An 18,836-nucleotide genomic window follows, 5' to 3' on the forward strand; every position below is an offset into this window, starting at 1 on the left:
CCTGTCCTGGTAGTAACAAACAGCCTAACTTGGTGTCTCACTGCTGTGAGTGCTGCCTCCTCATAGGATTGCATTGGAGATGCCCTGCCTTATGTGTAAGGGGTATTGTCTGATTTATGAGGAGTTGCGTAGGCATGTTTGGTATGGTTGTGATAGTGGTGAGAAATGCTGCTTACTGGTGTAGGTGTATTTTTTATTACTATCACAGAAATGCCACTTCTAGAAAGTGCACATTTATCTGTGCTTATAACTTTGGTGTTTTGCAGCTTGTCTCCAATCAACGTCTGGGCAGACTGACAGTTAGGGCTTTGTGCATACTTCTCAGACAGCCTGAACACAGGGAGGGTGGAGGTGACACAGAGGTGCATCTACATTATGTAAAGCCTTCCTGGGCTGAGAGAAGGGAGAGGCGGGGCACTCCTGCATTTGTAAAGACTGTGCCCTGGCCTCACACAATAGGGTTGTTAACCCCCCCACTGATGTTTGGAGCCTGTGCTGAAAGGAGAGAGAGGGCACTCCCAGAACCAGTTGTTACTGGCTGGAACCTCCTCTCCCTACCATTGTGAAACACTGTAAGAACTGACTATAAGTACAGGGGAATTTTCCCCACGATTTGAACACTCTTGGAACTTGAAACTGGACACAGAGCACTGATGAATGGACTCACCAGGAAACCACCTTGGACTGCTGCTGCTGTGCTGACCTGTGACCTGCCTGGTCACTAGAAGGACTGTCACCATCTGCAACCCTTGTGTTGGCCTGTAGCTGTGCCCACCAGCCCTGTGCTCCCTTGTCTCCTGGTTGCTCCCAGGGGCAGGGTGCTGTGCCCCTGACCCCTGTAAGGATCTCTGTAGGTCTTGACTAAGCGCTGGAAAGAGCGCTCTCTTGGAACTGCAGAAAAGGATCACCGCCGCAGCCCGGGCTTTAACTTTGCCCTAAGCGCTCTGAAAAGCGCTTTAACTCTGCCCCAGGACACTGCCGCAGCACGGGTCTCAAAACTTACTTTAGCACTTTGGAAGCGCTTGATTTATTACCCTGGATCACCGCCGCAGCTGGGTTTGTCAATTTCCTCAGAGCGCAGGGATCGCGATTCGCTCAGTGCCCCCGGGGCACACAAACAAAGGATCCGAAGCAAGCGTGCTGCACTCGGGCCCCCAGAGGGGTCCGAGCTCCCTTTCACCGCGAGGCAGGACTCAGGGAAGGCGCGGGGAGTGCCCCCCTTCCCCGGTCGCTGCGCAAGGAGCGGGACGCTCCTGTTTTGGGCAGCATTGTCCTCCTAGCCCAAAAATCGGGAAGGGAGACCTCGACGGAGGTCCCTTCCCGCCTTTACTCTGCAATTGTTGCTGGGCCACGCCCGGCCCCCACCCCACGGACAGGGTGTGAGGAGGCCGAGGCAGGCCCTCACCACGAGGTAGGCCCCCGTTTTGCACACAGGTGCGCCGGGGGCCCCCGTGCTCGTCTGGAAGTGCCTCTTCAGACAGAAAACAGGTACTCTTTAGGAAATCTAGGCTCCAGGAGCCTAATACAGACTTGTGTATGTTTTCTATTTCCTACCTGGTTACTATTTTACATATATGTGCTTATGTTCCTTTTATGGGCATGTCTAGCTGATATGTATTCATATGACTTGTGATATATTCTCTAATATTCCTTTCATGGGTATTTAGGAATTGTTCCTGACAAGTGCATATATCTTTTACTATAATTCCTGACTACTGCTTATGTTGCAGAATCCTGAGTACTTACGTGTTCTAATGTGACAACTGCATATTCTTGCAGAGTATTAGTAACTTGTGTAACATTCTGACAACTGCTAAGGTAGCAGGGTATTACTTACATGTAATGTTGGTCTAATTATGTTTTGTGCAATACAGATTATTTTTACATAGCTCAGTGTTGTGTTTACTTTGTGGTGTACATTTTGCGTCACGTGTGGTGTGTGTGTTGTGCAAACGCTTTACACATTGGCTCCGGGTTAAGCCTGACTGCTCGTGCCAAGCTACCAAGGGGGTGAGCAGGGGTTATCTTAGACGTGTAACTCCCTAGCCCTGACTAGAGTGGGTAAGTTCTGCCTGGCTGAGGTGCATACCCTAGCCAACCAGAAACCCCTTTTCTAACAGAAACTTACTGGCATAAGCTACAGATTCCTGGACACAGGGTGCTATTGCTAGGTATAGGATTAAGATGTTGGTTGTGTGAGGAACTCTATTGGCATATTAGAAAGAATGCCCATGCAAATTTTGGCAGCAGCAGATATATGATGGAGATGAGGATGCCCAGGCACATAATGACATTGATTATCATGTGACGGCGGTTCCTTGGCACATAAAGGCAATATGTCCATTATGGTGGAGTACCTGATAATTTGATGTAAGACTTTGACAGCAATTGGAAATAAAAATAACCAGCTGATATTTTGGGATAAATGAGTGTTTTTAATAAACATAAAAATATAGCAGTTGGTGGTAAAATTAGTGTATTTTAAAGGAAAATACAAGAGGTTGCCTGCAGACAAAATCAGTTTATTTATTAAACATGAGGAAAATATGGTGTCTGAAAACCACAAGCTCATTTGTAGAAAATGACAAGCTAATGATTGTTCCATGGCGCAGATTAGTTTCTTTACTGAAAACAACAAGCTGACATTTTGAGATATTATGACATTATTTCCTTTGTTGTGGATTACAACACTTTTGTTTCTGCTCCAGTTATTTAATAAATCATGTGGAGATGATCCATGATCACTTTCTTCACTCTATTGTTATTGCAAATTCAGTGCTTAGCTTGTAAATAAAATAACTGTTGAGGCTCTCGTTACAGCTTGCACAACCCATTGCCCCTGTCAGCACTGCCAATGACAGCACCAACACAACTACTAAAAATCACACTTCCACATGCTTGACCATTCCGAGTACTCCAGACCCCCAAAACCTTCAGAACTACTTGGGAGACATATCAATAATTTCTAATTAAGATTCATTTAATAAACATCTGTTGTGCTCAACACTAAATCAGACAAACAGTGTCACCATGTGGCAGACTATTATAAGTGCTGGTATTAATAACAACAGTGTGTCAGTGCGAGCAGAAGAAACCATCGGCTGAAATTAAGTACTGAAATAGCTTCTGCCTGAGGCTTGCACCTAGTTTTGATGTCTGGATCTATAACATCTCTCTACTTTGTCCAAGTATAGTCACAGTTATAATGACTGATACGCTTTGGAAGGAATGGGATTTCAAATTAATGGAAGTGGATGGGAGAATCGAAGTCAGATGTATTTACTTTTGGGGAAAAATATAGGATTATACATTTAACTTTGTACCCTCAACATTTCAATTATCTTTAAATTCTATAAGTTTTAGTCTCCGCAGTTGAAAAATTGTGCTATAAAAGCCTTTGTCATCAAATTAGAGAGGAGCCTCAGGACCCTGTAATTCCCCTTGGAGTTGTTTCATCCTCAAAATAGTGTTCAGTGTTGATGGTGTATTTACACCCGACAGAGTATTTACACCACAACAGTTAGGACATTTACAGGCATCCACTGATATAGTCCTCTCAACTGAAATTTATAACAGACTATGGGCCTCATTCCGACCCTGGCGGTCCTTGACCGCCAGGGCCGGGGTCAGCGGGAGCACCGCCAACAGGCTGGCGGTGCTCCTAAGGGCATTCTGACCGCGGCGGTTTGGCCGCGGTCAGACACGGAAAACCGGCGGTCTCCCGCCGGTTTTCCGCTGCCCTGAGGAATCCCCCATGGCGGCGCAGCTTGCTGCGCCGCCATGGGGGATTCCGACCCCCTCACCGCCATCCTGTTCCTGGCGGTTTTGACCGCCAGGAACAGGATGGCGGTGAGGGGTGACGTGGGGCCCCTGGGGGCCCCTGCAGTGCCCATGCCAATGGCATGGGCACTGCAGGGGCCCTCGTAAGAGGGCCCCACTGAGAATTTCAGTGTCTGCATAGCAGACACTGAAATTTGCGACGGGTGCTACTGCACCCGTCGCACACTTCCCACTCCGCCGGCTCCATTCGGAGCAGGCTTCCTCGTGGGAAGGGGTTTCCCGCTGGGCTGGCGGGCGGCCTTCTGGCGGTCGCCCGCCAGCCCAGCGGGAAACACAGAATAACCGCAGCGGTCTTCTGACCGCGCAGCGGTATTCTGGCAGCTCCCGCCGGCACCGCGGTTACCGCGGCCGGCGGGAGTCGGAATGACCCCCCATGTTTGGAAGTGGCAAAAGCATTACACTAGTTTTCCCATACAGCATGTATCAAGACATCGATTAGCAATAACAAGCCAATGATTGAAAATACCTATGCATACCAAAGAATATTAGTGATTGCCAAAGCTTGTAAAGCATAAATACCATTAATATGCATTCTATTAAATGCCCTAATATACTTAATTGTTGAAGCACTAGGCATAACATTAATATTACATGTGTTACTGTCACCTAATTCAATGAAATCAATTTTATTGACTTCTAAAGGATTGGAGGCTAAAGCCAACCTGACAATATTCAAATTAATTATATTATAGATTGGGGCAAAGCACCGAGTGACATCAGCTAAATGTAGTGATGGACCAAGCATTCTGCTGTATAAAGGTGATTTATGTCATCTATGGTCTAGTCAAAGACTACATGTTATTGCCCTTCTAGAGCTTCTAACCAAAAAGATTGCAGCTGAATCTCATTAAAATAGGATACATTAAATAAGGTCCAATTGTAGGCTAACTTTGATACTGGTGGATACACAGAATTTATCAGTATGCAAGGGACAAATATATGTAGGATGATATCCAATCTCTTCTTACAAGTCTCTACAGTGTAGTGATGCCACAACAGTGAATCAATACAAGTTATATAGGGTAGGTTTGTTCATGGGTAGATGGTCGCCACAAATGTATTGACGGGGGCCAGGGATATTATACGTTTTCTCCTATTACACAGCAAAATTAATATTTACAAAAATGCAAAAGCTTTACTTGTGTATTCATTAAAAAAATGCAATTGTGTACCAAGTGAGATAAGAATTGTATTATTCCTACAAATCAACTTTTAACCTTTATTCCTGTTTGCAACCAACTCCATGTTGTATGAGTAATGACTTTTACCTCCACGTGCATTGAAAACAATATATGCAAATCGAACCACAACACCAATATGCTACATGGCACTGTTGAATGTCATCTCTATTGCCAGTCAAACCAACTGCTGGTGGCTGGCCATTCTAAAAAGTAATGGGATCACTTCCTTCTGGAGCTCCAGAGTAGTATACCTCCTCATTGACTGCAAACTACTTTCAATTGTAGTACTAAACTCATTTCCTAATCACAAAGCTTCAACATTCTCAATCTCTAATCATGCAGTGATGTCTTCATAGGGAATTTCATCACGGTCATCTTCCAGTACCTAACTGAATGTAATTGCGATGAGACAGATAGGCTTTAAAATGCTTCCTATTCACATCATAGCCCAGAGTTGTGAAGTTATGTAATACAATTATTCTATGGTGTCTACAGTTAATTTTGTACAAATGATCTAAAAACCCTTATCACGTAACAAGAAATCAGTGAGGATCCCTTAAACACTTCTACAGTTGTAGCTAGAGCTACAATTATAGCTGTAGTTTAAGTGATATATTTAAACTGCTTTCAAAGTTGTAATCGCCTATTAGAACATTGGAATGTTGGTAGCTCCATTGAAAACAATGGAGTGCTGCGGGCTTCTACTGGCCGGTAAAAGCCCGCAGCGCCAACATTCCAATGTTCGCTTTGTTCACAGCAACAGCTGTGAACAAAGCCTCACGGAGCCCGAGGGGATTTTAATCCCCTCGGGCTCCGTGAACATTTTTTTTTTTTAATAGAACATTCTGCCCTGAGTTGCAGAATGTTCTAATAGCCTTAGAACCCGCCGTAGCGGGCTCTACCGGCTATTAAAGTCCCTCTCCCTTGTTAAATGCCCTCACCTTCGGCTCGGGCATTTAACGCGGGGAGCGGGCCTTTAATAGACGGTAGAGCCCGCTACAGCGGGATCTAAGGCTATAATGTTGATAATAGGCAAACAGACCTAAAAGTACCACTAACAACTTAAAAGAAAACAAGGACCACATTGTGCGCTCATTCATGTCCCAAACACAGCCACTAAAGGATAACATGCATCTCTCCTTCTTTGAAAAAAAAGATTCCCCTTCTCCTCACCCATCACTGTAAGAAACCCATGAGAGTGTTGGCTTTGGCACACGTAAAGTAGTGCATCCTCCCTGTAGCTGCACACCTGATATTGTGTTTTGTTGCTCAATTGAAGTTTTTTTGCTAATGTTAGAGACTGGCTTCTCTGGTTGTTCAGTGATAAAACCCCTAACAGCATGCAGAAGGAGCAAAGCTTAATGGTGAAGTAATAATCTGGTCACCTCAACCAGAATATGCCTGAAACACGGTGAATGTTGTCACATCAAACCAGCACTAAGTGGAATCAAGAACTTAGTTTAAGCTCCTGTGTATTGTCCTGAATTCCTCCTGGAGCAGGTAAATCTCTAGAGCATCCACTACTCACTAATCCTCAATGAATCTTTACATAGCTCCCACACATTAACATATTCTTATGAATAAACTGCCCAAAGCAGTGAAGACCAACCTGAGAGTTGGATCAACCTATTTGTGATTTGGAAAACAGTTGAAAACGTAACTTTTCAAAACCATGTAGATGTGTTTTGCAAAGCAAATAGTTCATGACTGAAATACATAGACAAGTTCTATGTCACACATCATTCTCTAAGCTATCAAACAACCAAAGCTAACTTATTCTCTTTAGGATCTCCAGCACTCTGAGGCATCCAGTTGGGTTGATTAACAATACACATCAGTTATATAGTGACAAGAAAAAAAGACCTTTGAAAATACATGTGATATTATGTTATGTTAACTAACTGAAAATAAAAAACACATAGGGCCATATGTGCGAACACATTTTCCCATAGACACAGAATGGGTAACACCCTTTGCTACATCTGGCCAATAGCTCCGTAAAATTCTCAAAAAATTTTTTCAAAGGTAAATGGTACTGCAAACGTATTATTTAATGATTGCAATTAAATACAAATTAAATTTTTAGTATAGAGTACGCCACCTAGGTAACGGCAGCTTTCATAGTAAACATGTGTCTCAATTGCAACAAGGACTGAGATATGAATATTTCCACATACAAGCCAAATATGGGGTAAATCAAAGCATGCAATGGTCACAGTCTCTGATTAAATCACCCGTTGGTAGGTAGGAGAGGGTTATATACCTTAACACTTTATCCTGTTGAGACTCACTCTTTCTAGTATTTTATGGAATTCAAATCTAGTACCCAAATTCATATATATTTTTGATTTTATCTTCAATCCCAATTATTGGTTGAGGGTTATGTGGATGTAACTATTTATGACATTGCTTTTAAATAGTTGTGTGCAGTGCCACAGTAGACAGCACAGATAAACAAATACTGTTGAACCTGACATACTTGGCATGGCTTTTCCTCAACTTTTTTCCTTCCATCCTTCTGCTGTTGTTGACTTCGTTTCTGGTGGTTTTGGGACTCTGTGCACTTTACCACTGTTAACCACTGTTAATCCAATTGGCAAATTTAATTTACTTGTAAGTCCCTAACACAGTGTTACTACATGTATCCAGGGCCTGTAAATTAAAATGCTACTAATAGGCCTGCATAACTTATTGTGCCATCCATGGCATTCTGTGTATGCAGGTTTAAACTGCCATTTTGACTTGGCAATATAAACCTTTTGGCAGTCCTAAGCCGTCTTTTCAATACATATAAGGGACCCCTAGGGTAGACATTAAAAAGGCCAGATGGCAGGGGTTTACATGTCCTGGTAGAGAAAAACTCTTAAATTAGTTTTTCACTACTGCAGACCTACCTCCCAATAGGATAAGATTGGGTTACCTTACTACATTTAAGAAGTCAAAACTTTCCAATGGTAGTAAGAAGGGATATCAAGTTTGGTCTCTAAAGATTTGTAATTTAAACCCCTGTGGCAAAATCACAGTTTAAGCCACAGTTCTGAAAATACCACTTTTAGAAACTTGACATTTTCTTGTCCTAACCATTTGATGCCTGCAGCCTGTATCCCGGGTCCCAGGTGTTGCTGGCAGTTGATCTTTGTGTAGTGCTCCCAGACAGTAAGATAAAGGAGGAATAGGTGTCGGAAGGATGGGCCATCTCTGACTTGAGGAGCAGGAGGAGCTGTCACCTACTACACTTGCATATCACAAAGGCTCTGCCTGAGCACACTGAATAAGAACTTGATACTAGTCTTTTGTGCCTCCAGAGAAGCTGGACCCTGTGCCCCCAAAGAAGGTGGTGCAGGGCAGGGAGCCAAGAAATTCTAGACAGCTCTGTTGGTGGAAACCTCCAGAACCTTCTACTACTTCAAAGCTGGCTCCAGGTATAAATAGTGGACCTTCAGACTCAACTCTTCTGTACACTTCTAGACCTGTAGAAGACTCAACAGGCCTGTTATGCAGCTTTGCTGCAAGAAGGACCCTGCTTCCCTGCTGCCTTGCTGACTGAATGAAAAGGACTGGACCTGCATCTTGAACCCAAGACCACCAGAGTGACTCCAAGGGGTAGTTGGCTGGCCTCCCTATCACGGCCTAAGGGACAGAAGAGGTTCCAACCACCTTGAACCCAGCAGCTGGACTCTGTCTGCTGTCTGCCCACCCCCAAATGGTCCAACCAAGTCCTGGACCCGTGAAGGTGGGCCTGAAGGTGCTCTGCCAGCCCAGCTGTGGTCTAAGCAGAACCAGCGTAGTGCAATGCATCACCTCACAGCTCTGCATCAGAACTGCTGCTGCACAATGAATTCCCAAAGCAGGATCTCAGAGCTCTTTGAAACCACCGCTGCATGATGCCTCCTTAATTCAGAACCTCTCATTGAAGCCCCGCAGCTCATGAGAACTACTGCTGTGTGATGCATTCTCAATGTAGGACCCCACGTCGCAGCCCCACAGCTTCCCAGAATCACTACTGAGTGATGCATTCTCGACACATGACCTCAGATCATAGCCCACAGACCATTGGAACTGCCGCTGCACAACACATCCTCCACGTGGAATTTTGGAATACTTCGCTACCAGGATTTAAGGTACTTTATTCAGAGTATCTAACTTGGTCCCTGTATGTGGCTAGCACTCCATCATATCATCCTGAACTTGTGACTTTGTCCCGGTCCGGCTTGACCAGATAACCACAACTGGAACTTTGTGCTTTTAGGCACCTTTTTCACGTAAAACTTTAAAACTACATTTGTCTGATTCTACTAATTGTTGTTTTGATCTCAAATATTTTAATATATATTACACTATTTTTCTAAATTGGTGTGGAATGTTTCTTGTGTTGTGTTTTCATTTTAATACTGTTTGAACTCCTGCATAAATACTTTACACATTGCCTCTAAGTTAAGCCTGACTGCTTTGTGATAAGCTACCAGCCGGCTGAGCAGAGGTTAATGTGGTGTCTGCTTGTGTTTCACCCTGACAAGAATTGTGGTTGCTGCTTGAGTAGGGTTTTAGTCCTCTAAACCAGTAACCCAAATTCCCACAAATGTTTATTTCATTTAGTTTACGCTGGTTGAATTACAGCTACCTTGGCATGACAGAGTGGGAGGAGTAACTGTGACACACAGTTTTTTAGTGGGAAACCATTAATCTTGTCAAGTCCTTTCACAGCAACCATCTACTTTTGTGCAACAAATGTCCTTCATGTGTGGATCTCGGAATAGTGCTCACATCAGAGTCCCATTGATAACAAGTCCCACCTTTAAAAAAGGAAAAATAGGACTGCAGTCTGTGCCAGTCTGGGAGGTGTGATGGTGGGAAGATGTAAGCAAATGCAAATCACAGTATACAAAGGTGTTAATTTAAATATCAGTGGACTGTTCACAACGTCTGCTGGTCGATTAGGCACATCTGCTGTGTCTAAAAATCCCTACTAAGAAGTTGATAAAAAGTTTCTTAAAGGAGTTTTCACAGACCATGCTCCTTCCAATGTGGCAAGATGGCAAATGAAAAAACTGTAATGCTGGAAGGTGGCCATGTCATACACTCAAGAAACACATTAAAAAAGGGTTTTTGTGAAACAAAATAGCAATCGCCCTCATACTCAGCGTGTATGGATCATGGTAGACTGTTCTTGTCCAGGAGCACCATTCCTGGCATTCCAGTCCCAGGTAGAAAATATGTTCTGAAGTGTGTGCTCCTGTGGCAGATAGGTCTCCCTTGGGTAGTTTCCATCAAAAAAGCCAGCAAAGGCTCTGTTGTCAGAAGCTTAGTAGTTCTTCACCTCTAAATGGTTGAGGGAGAAGACAAGAATAGTGGAAAAGGACATCTTCCAGTTTATTTCAGATATCCTGCATCAACCACTCTTTAAATCAGTGATTTTCCTAATCACAACTGGCTCGTCACACATTAAAGCACAGTAATATGCATGAGTTGATGTGGTTGGTGCATTTTTTTATGGAAATTTTAAGAAATTCAACAATGGTTTCAAATGTTACTGTTTGAGTCTGTATAAAAATATTATTTCTGATTGTGCTTGCAACAGTCAACAGGATGTTTTACTTAGTATGACATGAAGTAAGTGGTGGTACACATGCCCAGGTACAGATGAACCAAAATAAGACATTTACTGAAGTGACACTGGGTCATAAATCGCATGACATCCATACATACGTCCTGTCCCATGGTACTTACTTCTGATAGAAAATCTGAGGTAAACCTAGATTGGGTGATTAGGATGGGGAAGGGCCTGTAATTATGCGCTTTATGGTAATGATATACAGTCATCTCTAGGCCTCATCTGTGCATTCATAATAAACTATTATCTTATTAAAAACACAAGCAGCACTTTTTATTTATTCAGTGGCATAAAAAGTGTACATCACCTAATAGGCAAATAATTCCTTAATGTGTAAAAGTGATACATGCTGTTTGTAGTATGTGCTTTTCTACTTTTAATAATATTTACATAGTTTGTTTCAGGAGAGTGCTTCACAGTGCGTCTGGGGCACCAGCATCAACTTCATACAATGTCACACCTATTTTAATCTACCCCTGATGTTGACATGATGTTTCAAATACATTCAGCAGACAACTTCCCATGTCAATATATGCTATTCCTCTTCATCGTGCCATGGCCCGTGTACACATTTTGCTTATTGTATACTATGCAAATAATAGCTTATGCACGTATGCAGTGTTCTTTACATGTATGCTTGCATAATGCTACCTCTCAAGCTCAGGCAGACCACATCATTGAAGCAGTTCAGGCTGGACCTCAAGACCTGGCTCTTCGACTGCACAGCATGCCCACAAACAGAGCCTTGAGACCCTATGGGTGATTAGCCGCCCTCTACAAATCTCTGATTGATTGATTGATTGATTTTTTGGGCCAAACATTGAAGAAGCAATTACATGAATGAAGGCTATGTCAGCTGTCATATGTGCATATACAATTAATACATATATAGTATACATACCCTACATAGTATACATGCTTAAACTAATAAATAAAGCAATTAGTAAATAGGTACCTCTGCTCTTATCATTTCCTAATGCGACCTAACAAACTTTTCATGTAGAAGTACCACATTCAAATTGGAGGGGGAAACTTTGAAACTTGGAGAGCCACAAGGTAGGCAGAGGCACCTGTGAAGAAGAATGAAGAGTGGCTATGTAGACCTATGCCTATATTTACCAAGGTTTTGCGTCACCCTTGTGCCACGCAAGGGGATGCAAGAGTGACGCAAAATCTAAATGAGATTTATCAAGCCTTTTGGCTTGATAAATCTAGAATAATGCAAGGCAGCGCAAATTGTTGCCTTGCATTACTCTGCGCAAGGAGGAATGCCAGGGGTGGAGCATGATTCTTCCCACAAATCCACCCTTGCATTCTGATAAGTTTCTAGATTACCCAACACTGGCAAACCTGGAAATGCATCAGAATTGTACGCCTCCTCACCAGAGGCACAAGGGGAAATATATTTTTTTCATTGTTTCCTTTTTCTAAGTGTGCAGCATGCTTAAAAAAAGGAAAATGCATCTGAAGATTGTTTTTGTGCAGGAAGGTGCCCCTTCCTGCAAAATAAATCTTGCCTAACAATGCAGGCACCTTGCACCACGGTGGTGCTAGGCAGCAGATGGTGCACTAGCGCAGGCGGAGAGCAGGAATGCACAGCATAATGTTTAAATAATGTAAAATTCTGCACATTCCTGCACCTGTCCCTTTCATTCAGTGCAGCACAGCAAGGTGGCTTGCTGCTTTGCATGAAATATTGATAAACATGGGCCCACATGGTGGCATTAAGAGTTACAGGTGTGGTGGGTGACCTGTGACATGTGAGAGGTTATTGTCTTATCTGCTGATACTTGTTTACTTGTAAAGAACAACAGACTCTGCATGCATCTAATAAAACGTGTTATTGCTAATCGTACTAGTTAAGTTTGCAACATGTATATTACATGTATAACATTGATTTTCCTATACATGTGTGTGCAAATGGCATGTGTGCATGGGTTGAAGGAAGGGGTGGGGATGTGATGGATAATTAGGCTGTTTCACTTCCGCTAGCCAAATCTGTAGCAGAGGACCTGTGACAAACTGCAAGAAACCAGACACCCGAAAACACAAATATGTAACCATTTATCCTATTTGCACGATACAAATTGGAGAGAACCTGGAAAAACTATGCTACATTTGTCGCTGAAGTACTTCACATTATGGCTGGCCCAAACCCCAAAAATATAAGGACATTGTTTCTGCACAAGCCTCAGTATACTAAAATCAAAAACTGTGAGAACCTTATGTGCCAAATAACTTTCAAATAAAGTGACCTTTTGTTGTCTGTCAAACATTTTTGGCCGGATCTGCAAAATTTAAAGCGATATCTTGGGAATCCAAATATGTACTTGAGTTCCATGACAATATATTTTGTTTTTGATTGGGCCAAAGGTGTGGTATAATTAAGAAACCGTAAAATCACTTCAAGGAAGATTCTGTGCAACGCCGAGGGCAGTCTACATAGGCGCTGAATGCCAGTTGGCATTCAATCTTTGTTATTATCCTGCTCTGGCATTAATGTTACCAGGAGACACTGTAATTTGGGGAACAGCAAAATAACAGGGATTGCGAGTTTTTGGGAATAACATTTGGGTTTCCCATCGGAATTCATAGGGCACTCGGTATGGCGGCCATATCGTGAAATTGGTGCAGGTAGATTTTGGATCGGCATTTGCGCTGACCCGACATCTGAAAGGCCCCACCAGCAAGAAAATACTGGTTTTTCACAAGCCAGTCAATGCAATGCTTCAGTTTTCCAGCCTGGCGACTTGTTCTTTGCGAGAAGATATTCTAGGAGGAGCCCCTGGTAACTCTGTAGGTGAATATTGTAGCTCTTGTGGAAGTTCAACTTTGTCACTGATTGTAAACAAAAAAGCAAAGAAAGTTTTACTTACATGTGCTAGTCGATCAAATCTGGCAAAGAGTTCATTCAGCATCCTGACCAGCTCCTGCGCGGACAAGGTAGTAGACAGATTGGTGAACCCTTTAACATCTGCAAAAAGAATGCTGAATAAAAAATGGATATACCATATTAATATTTTATTCCCCTCTAGTCCAGTCAACAATCAAACGGTGCACACTAAATAAATAATCTACCTAGAGATTCATAAGCAAATAGCAGTACATGACAATGCTGTGATTAAAGATGTGGAAACACTACCATGGCATTTATTCGGAAACTGAATTAGTTTGAGTGCAACAAACAGATACATTTGTATAATTTAAAAAACATTCAGATCAGAAGCCATCGCCTAGTCCTAGAATGCCACAGACTCATACCTGATGTAAATGAACATGAACATCCTTTTAAGCTTTATTGAGGTAAAGCTGTTAAAGGGAACATCCAGAGCAAGATAAAATTGGTCTCGGAGAACTTTAAATTACTCCGTCGTAATTCATGTAATTTCAGGAATTTGGCATCACCAGTTTTTGCAAGTTCTGTGCCAACAGTGCTGAAAATATACTACAAGTGCCTCATTCACTGTCAACATCTACACCAAAACATAGGGAACAACAGAGCACGAACACCTGTTGTTCGTGGTGGGTTTGGATATTTTGCTCTTTTTGAGTTCAATATGCATCCTTGCAAAGAAAATGATGCAATTCATGCTAAAATACAGTGCAAAATGATAGCTTTGCATTTAATGTAATCATACATAATTTTGTCACAGGACTCTGGTTATGGGAACGAGACTGCTTGTGGGTGACTGAGTCAATCCCACACTGTTTGGTATCTGTCTGCCTAACTCTTTCGGCTGCTTAGCAGCACCTCACCCAAACCTGGAAAGCAAAGGTGATTTGTTGCAGTCTGACGCATGACACTCTGTGACTCATCAGGGAAGTCATGGTTGGCAGATCTTACCCCTTTCTTTCCTTATCACAAGTCTTACGCACAAGTGGGTAGACAGATGCAGAACAGTTTTCAATGCCTTTATTGCAAATACTGCAACGTACGATAAAATACATGGGCTGCAATTATTAGCAAGATGAGCCAGAGCATAATTGTTATTGTTACCACAAGTGAAAAAAAACCAGCGCTGAAATATTGGAATAAACATGCACAGAGGAATCCTACCGAAACTCCTAGCTTCTAAGCAAGAGCAAAGCAGTTATAGCCCAAACCTGCCCATATTTAGTCCATGGAAGAGAACACCCACCCCCATTAACTGAAATATGTGTCTGCCCGCCATCTCCTTGACTGGCTGCAGAGACAGAGCTGAAGTCAGAAAAGTAGCAGTGAAATGACATACAGAATGAATGGATCTTTTGGCTGGAATGACCTCTGTAACCGTCTTTGGCCCATATGTTTTTATAATAAAATGTGTTTGTGTTCTGACAAACAGGCCTGATGTGATCATGTTTCTAAGTGTTGGACTATCTGCGCACTCTTGTGGCGGTAATACTAGATGGTCTATCATGTACTAGCCTGGGAAGCCTTGGGCAGAGGTACACGGTGAAATGTTGTACACTGAGGAAAATAACAATGCTTTTGCAAAATAACAACTGATTAGGGAAAATAAAACATCCCCTCTAAAAGCAGGCTGTGCTAAAATGATTTAAAACAAATAAATTAAAATAGTGCATGTATCTGGGAAAAAGAGCACAGGCCACAGGCCTAAGCTAATATATGTGTATAGTTTAGGTTTTGAGACACATTGTGTCATCTTTAATGTATTGTTCAATAGTTGGTAATTGATGAACCTGTGTAATTCATGCTACACTGTCCATGTAGTCTGTCAACTAAACAGAAACCCAGATGGCCCTTGGTATTTTCTTTTCAGAAGGCACTCTCCAAATCCCATTGCTGCTGTTATTCTAGCTGTGGGTGAGGTTATGGGGCCAGATGTATGAAACTTTTTAGCATTCACAAACGGTGCGAATCGCAAAAATCAGCCGTTTGCGAATGCAAAAACGTGGTCTGCATTGAATGAAAGGCATTTGCAGACCAAAAATAAGAAATCTCAAAAATTGCGATTTTTTGCGTTGCGACCTGGTTTTGCGAGTTGCATTTTGTGATTTGGTATTTCCAGTAGGAAATTGCGAGGAGCAAAATGCAATTCACAAAATCCAAGTCACAATTCGATGCATCAAAAAATCCCAAATTGCGATTTTTCGCAGAATGGCATTTTGCACATGCAAAATACCACTAAGTGAAACCAGGTGGTAACCAGGTGCAACCTATATAAAGAGGCCCAGAATGCCTCAGACTCTTTTCCACAATGGCTGCACTCTACGTCATGGCGAGGAGAATGAGGATCCTGGCAGGGTTGAGGAGAGGGAGGAGGAGACAGGAGCGCATTTTTAGAGTGCGCATTACACTTTTTAATCAGACAGAGGAGGAAATATATGAGAGGTATGGGTTGAACTCAGCCATGATACTTGATCTGATAGCTGAGCTACAACCCATACTGCAGCACAGAACACATAGGACTCATAGCATCCCCACCCATGTGCAGGTATTATGCTCCCTCCACCTACTCGCCTTAGGGAGCTATCAAGGGGTCATAGCAGCAGCTGGAGGGGTATCACAGAGTACCCTCTCTAGATTTTTCAATGCATTTATTAATGCCATGCTGAGCAGGATACACCAGTATATCAGATTCCCCCACACCACACAGGATATACAGCAGACAAAAATAGATTTTTACCAGATAGCACAGTTCCCCCACGTCCTAGGTGCCATAGATGGGACACATGTTGCAATCTGTCCACCATCAGCCACAGAGTATGTGTACCGCAACCGTACATACCAACATTCAATGAATATACAGGTGATATGCAATGCCTCATATATCATTACTGATCTCGTGGCCAGGTACCCAGGGAGCACACATGATTCGTACATCTTTCGCCATAGCGGCATTCACACAAGTCTGCTAGCTGGGGAGTTTGGAGAAGGATATCTACTAGGTGTTGTCCCTTTGTACAGTGGCGCATTGATGGCGTGCTGATGTCAGATGGCTCACTTACTCATCATACCCTATGTCCCTTCTAGGAGACAGTGCCTACGCAGTGCGCACCTACATGATGACCCCCTTTCTAAATCCTGCAACACCAGCAGAACGGAGATACAAAGCAGCACACAGGGCAACCTGCAACGTGGTGGAGTGCACCTTTGGACTGCTGAAGAGTCGCTTCCGGTGCCTCCACAAAAGTGGAGGGGCACTACAGTACAGCCCAGAGACGACATGCAGAATAGTGGCTACTTGTGCAATCTTGCACAATATAGTTACCACCAGGGGGATACCTGTAGAAATATGTGATACTGAATCTGATGAGGACGATGATCCCATACCACCCCTACAGCCAGCAGGCAGGACCAGTGCAGCAGAGGGAAGGCAAAGGCGTGCTGACATCACACACAACCATTTCAGATGTAAGTTTGAATAAGACAAATGCACTGACAAATGTACCTGTAGTGAAGTAAATTTATTAACTTAATGTCAGGTAATGTTAGTCCAATGAATACCAACAAAAGTGAGTTAAAAAATAGAAACAATAGAAGTTCAGAGTAAAGCACTATTACTTCATAGTGTACTCATAACCCCTCTGGCCGCTACAGTTACTTCTTGCAGCCACGCACACCACTCGGGTGCCCAGTTGCCTCACTGGCACCTCGATTGTTTGCCTCAGTGGCAGTGCTGTGCCTGGAGCTGCCCCGTCTGGTGTCCATTGCGGGTACAGCTAGGCTGCTGAGGCTGGAAGTGTCCTCCGTGTCCCCCAGTCCAAGCTCACTAGTTGTGGCTGACCTGTGTCCCATGATGTTGTCAATCAGATTTGTGATTTGGACTAGTCTGTGAGCCACATCCCTGCTGCTGTGTGCTGCCTCCACCTGTGCAACCACTGCACAACGTGAAATCTGTGAGGTTGAATTTGCTAGGCTAGTGAGTGACAGAATCCCCCGAACATGTTCATGAAGCGTCGCTCCTGCCTCCATTGGCTCACCCTGTCATAGCGCAGCTCCTGGCATAGTTCCTGCACAGCAGAAGTTAGCTCCCTTGTGTCCTGCGATGCCTGGACCTGTCCCTCATGCAGCTGTTCTATATTTGCATTCAGGCACTCCAGCTGGCGATGCAGGCCCCCCATGTTGGCATTATGTTGCTGCATCTGTTTTTGTAAAGCAGTGATCGTTTTATTCTGCAGGCGCTGCTGCTGCTACATAGCCGCTTCCAGGCCACCAAAGAAGGAGGTTCCCTCACCTGCCTCATACGCCTGTGCACCTGCATTTGTAGCCATCCTGCGGGGTGCCGTGGTCTGCTGCAGACTGGCCTCCTGCATCTGGGTGCATCTGCCAGTTGGGGATGGTGTATGTGGCCCTTCCTGCTGCTCATCGGAGTCCTGACTGAACTCTGGCAGTGGCAGTGCCCTGGGCCTGCATCGGAGTGGCGCAATGGTCAGAGACCTGCTCGTGTTTGAGTCTGAGGCTGGATGGGTGTCAGTCTCCCCTAAGCTGGCATATGCTGTGGCTGCTAGACCTGGCCCACCTGCAACGACAATATTCAGCATGTCAGTTATGTTTGTTACAAGTAAGGGCACACAATGGTAATAAAGGTACAGGTACTTCTCTTCACTGTGTTGTGGGTGCTGTGTTATTCTGGGTGTCGCTCTACTTAATTACATTGTATGTGCTACTTTCAGCTCTGGGTTGTGGACTGCCACTCCCATAATGCATTGTTGTGCTGCTTCTAGGATGTGGAATGGACTACTTCTCACAATGTTTTACATTACTTGCTAATTCCTAAGGGGCTTTTGTGCATACACATATGGGGTTACAATTCAATATTGCACTTACCTTTGCTGGTACTTGGTGTGCCGGAGGTGTCTATCTCTGTGACCCCACTCACTGCTTCAGGGAGGAGTGTGGACTCCACTAGGTCCTCTAACGGGGTGGATGGTGACTCTGTGGGTGGACCGCCTCCTGTGCTCCTGGCCTCCTGCAGTCTTCTTGCCACCCTCTCCTTGGCACGGGACCGCAGGTCGTACCACCTCTTCTTAATTTCTTCGACCGAGCACTGTGCCACTCCAATAGTGCAGATCTTAGTTTGTATGTCTGCCCAGAGTCTCCTTTTCTCACTCTCCGGCACCTGGAGTGAGCTTTTGCCAAAAAGCCGGTCATGGCTACTGACCACCTCCTCTGTCAGCACCTCCAGCTCTTGCTCGCTAAATTTGAGCTTCCGCTTTCTTTCTCCCTTCTCCTTTCCTTGGGCTGAGGTGTTCATGGT

The 18,836-nt window shown here is 43.8% G+C and overlaps 1 protein-coding gene across 2 annotated transcripts in view; it reads right to left on the reverse strand.

Annotated features, from left to right (window-relative positions):
* Nucleotides 1–18,836, reverse strand: part of ADCY8 (adenylate cyclase 8) — a 915,978-nt gene that overhangs the window by 501,219 nt on the left and 395,923 nt on the right. For both annotated transcript variants that reach the window (XM_069220762.1, XM_069220763.1), the window contains exon 4: nt 13,509–13,620. In XM_069220762.1, the coding sequence (XP_069076863.1) occupies nt 13,509–13,620 (112 nt within the window). The remainder of the gene's footprint in view (nt 1–13,508; nt 13,621–18,836) is intronic.

Source organism: Pleurodeles waltl, chromosome 2_2 (assembly GCF_031143425.1).
Source record: "Pleurodeles waltl isolate 20211129_DDA chromosome 2_2, aPleWal1.hap1.20221129, whole genome shotgun sequence".
In the NCBI taxonomy this organism is placed as follows: Eukaryota; Metazoa; Chordata; class Amphibia; order Caudata; family Salamandridae; genus Pleurodeles; species Pleurodeles waltl.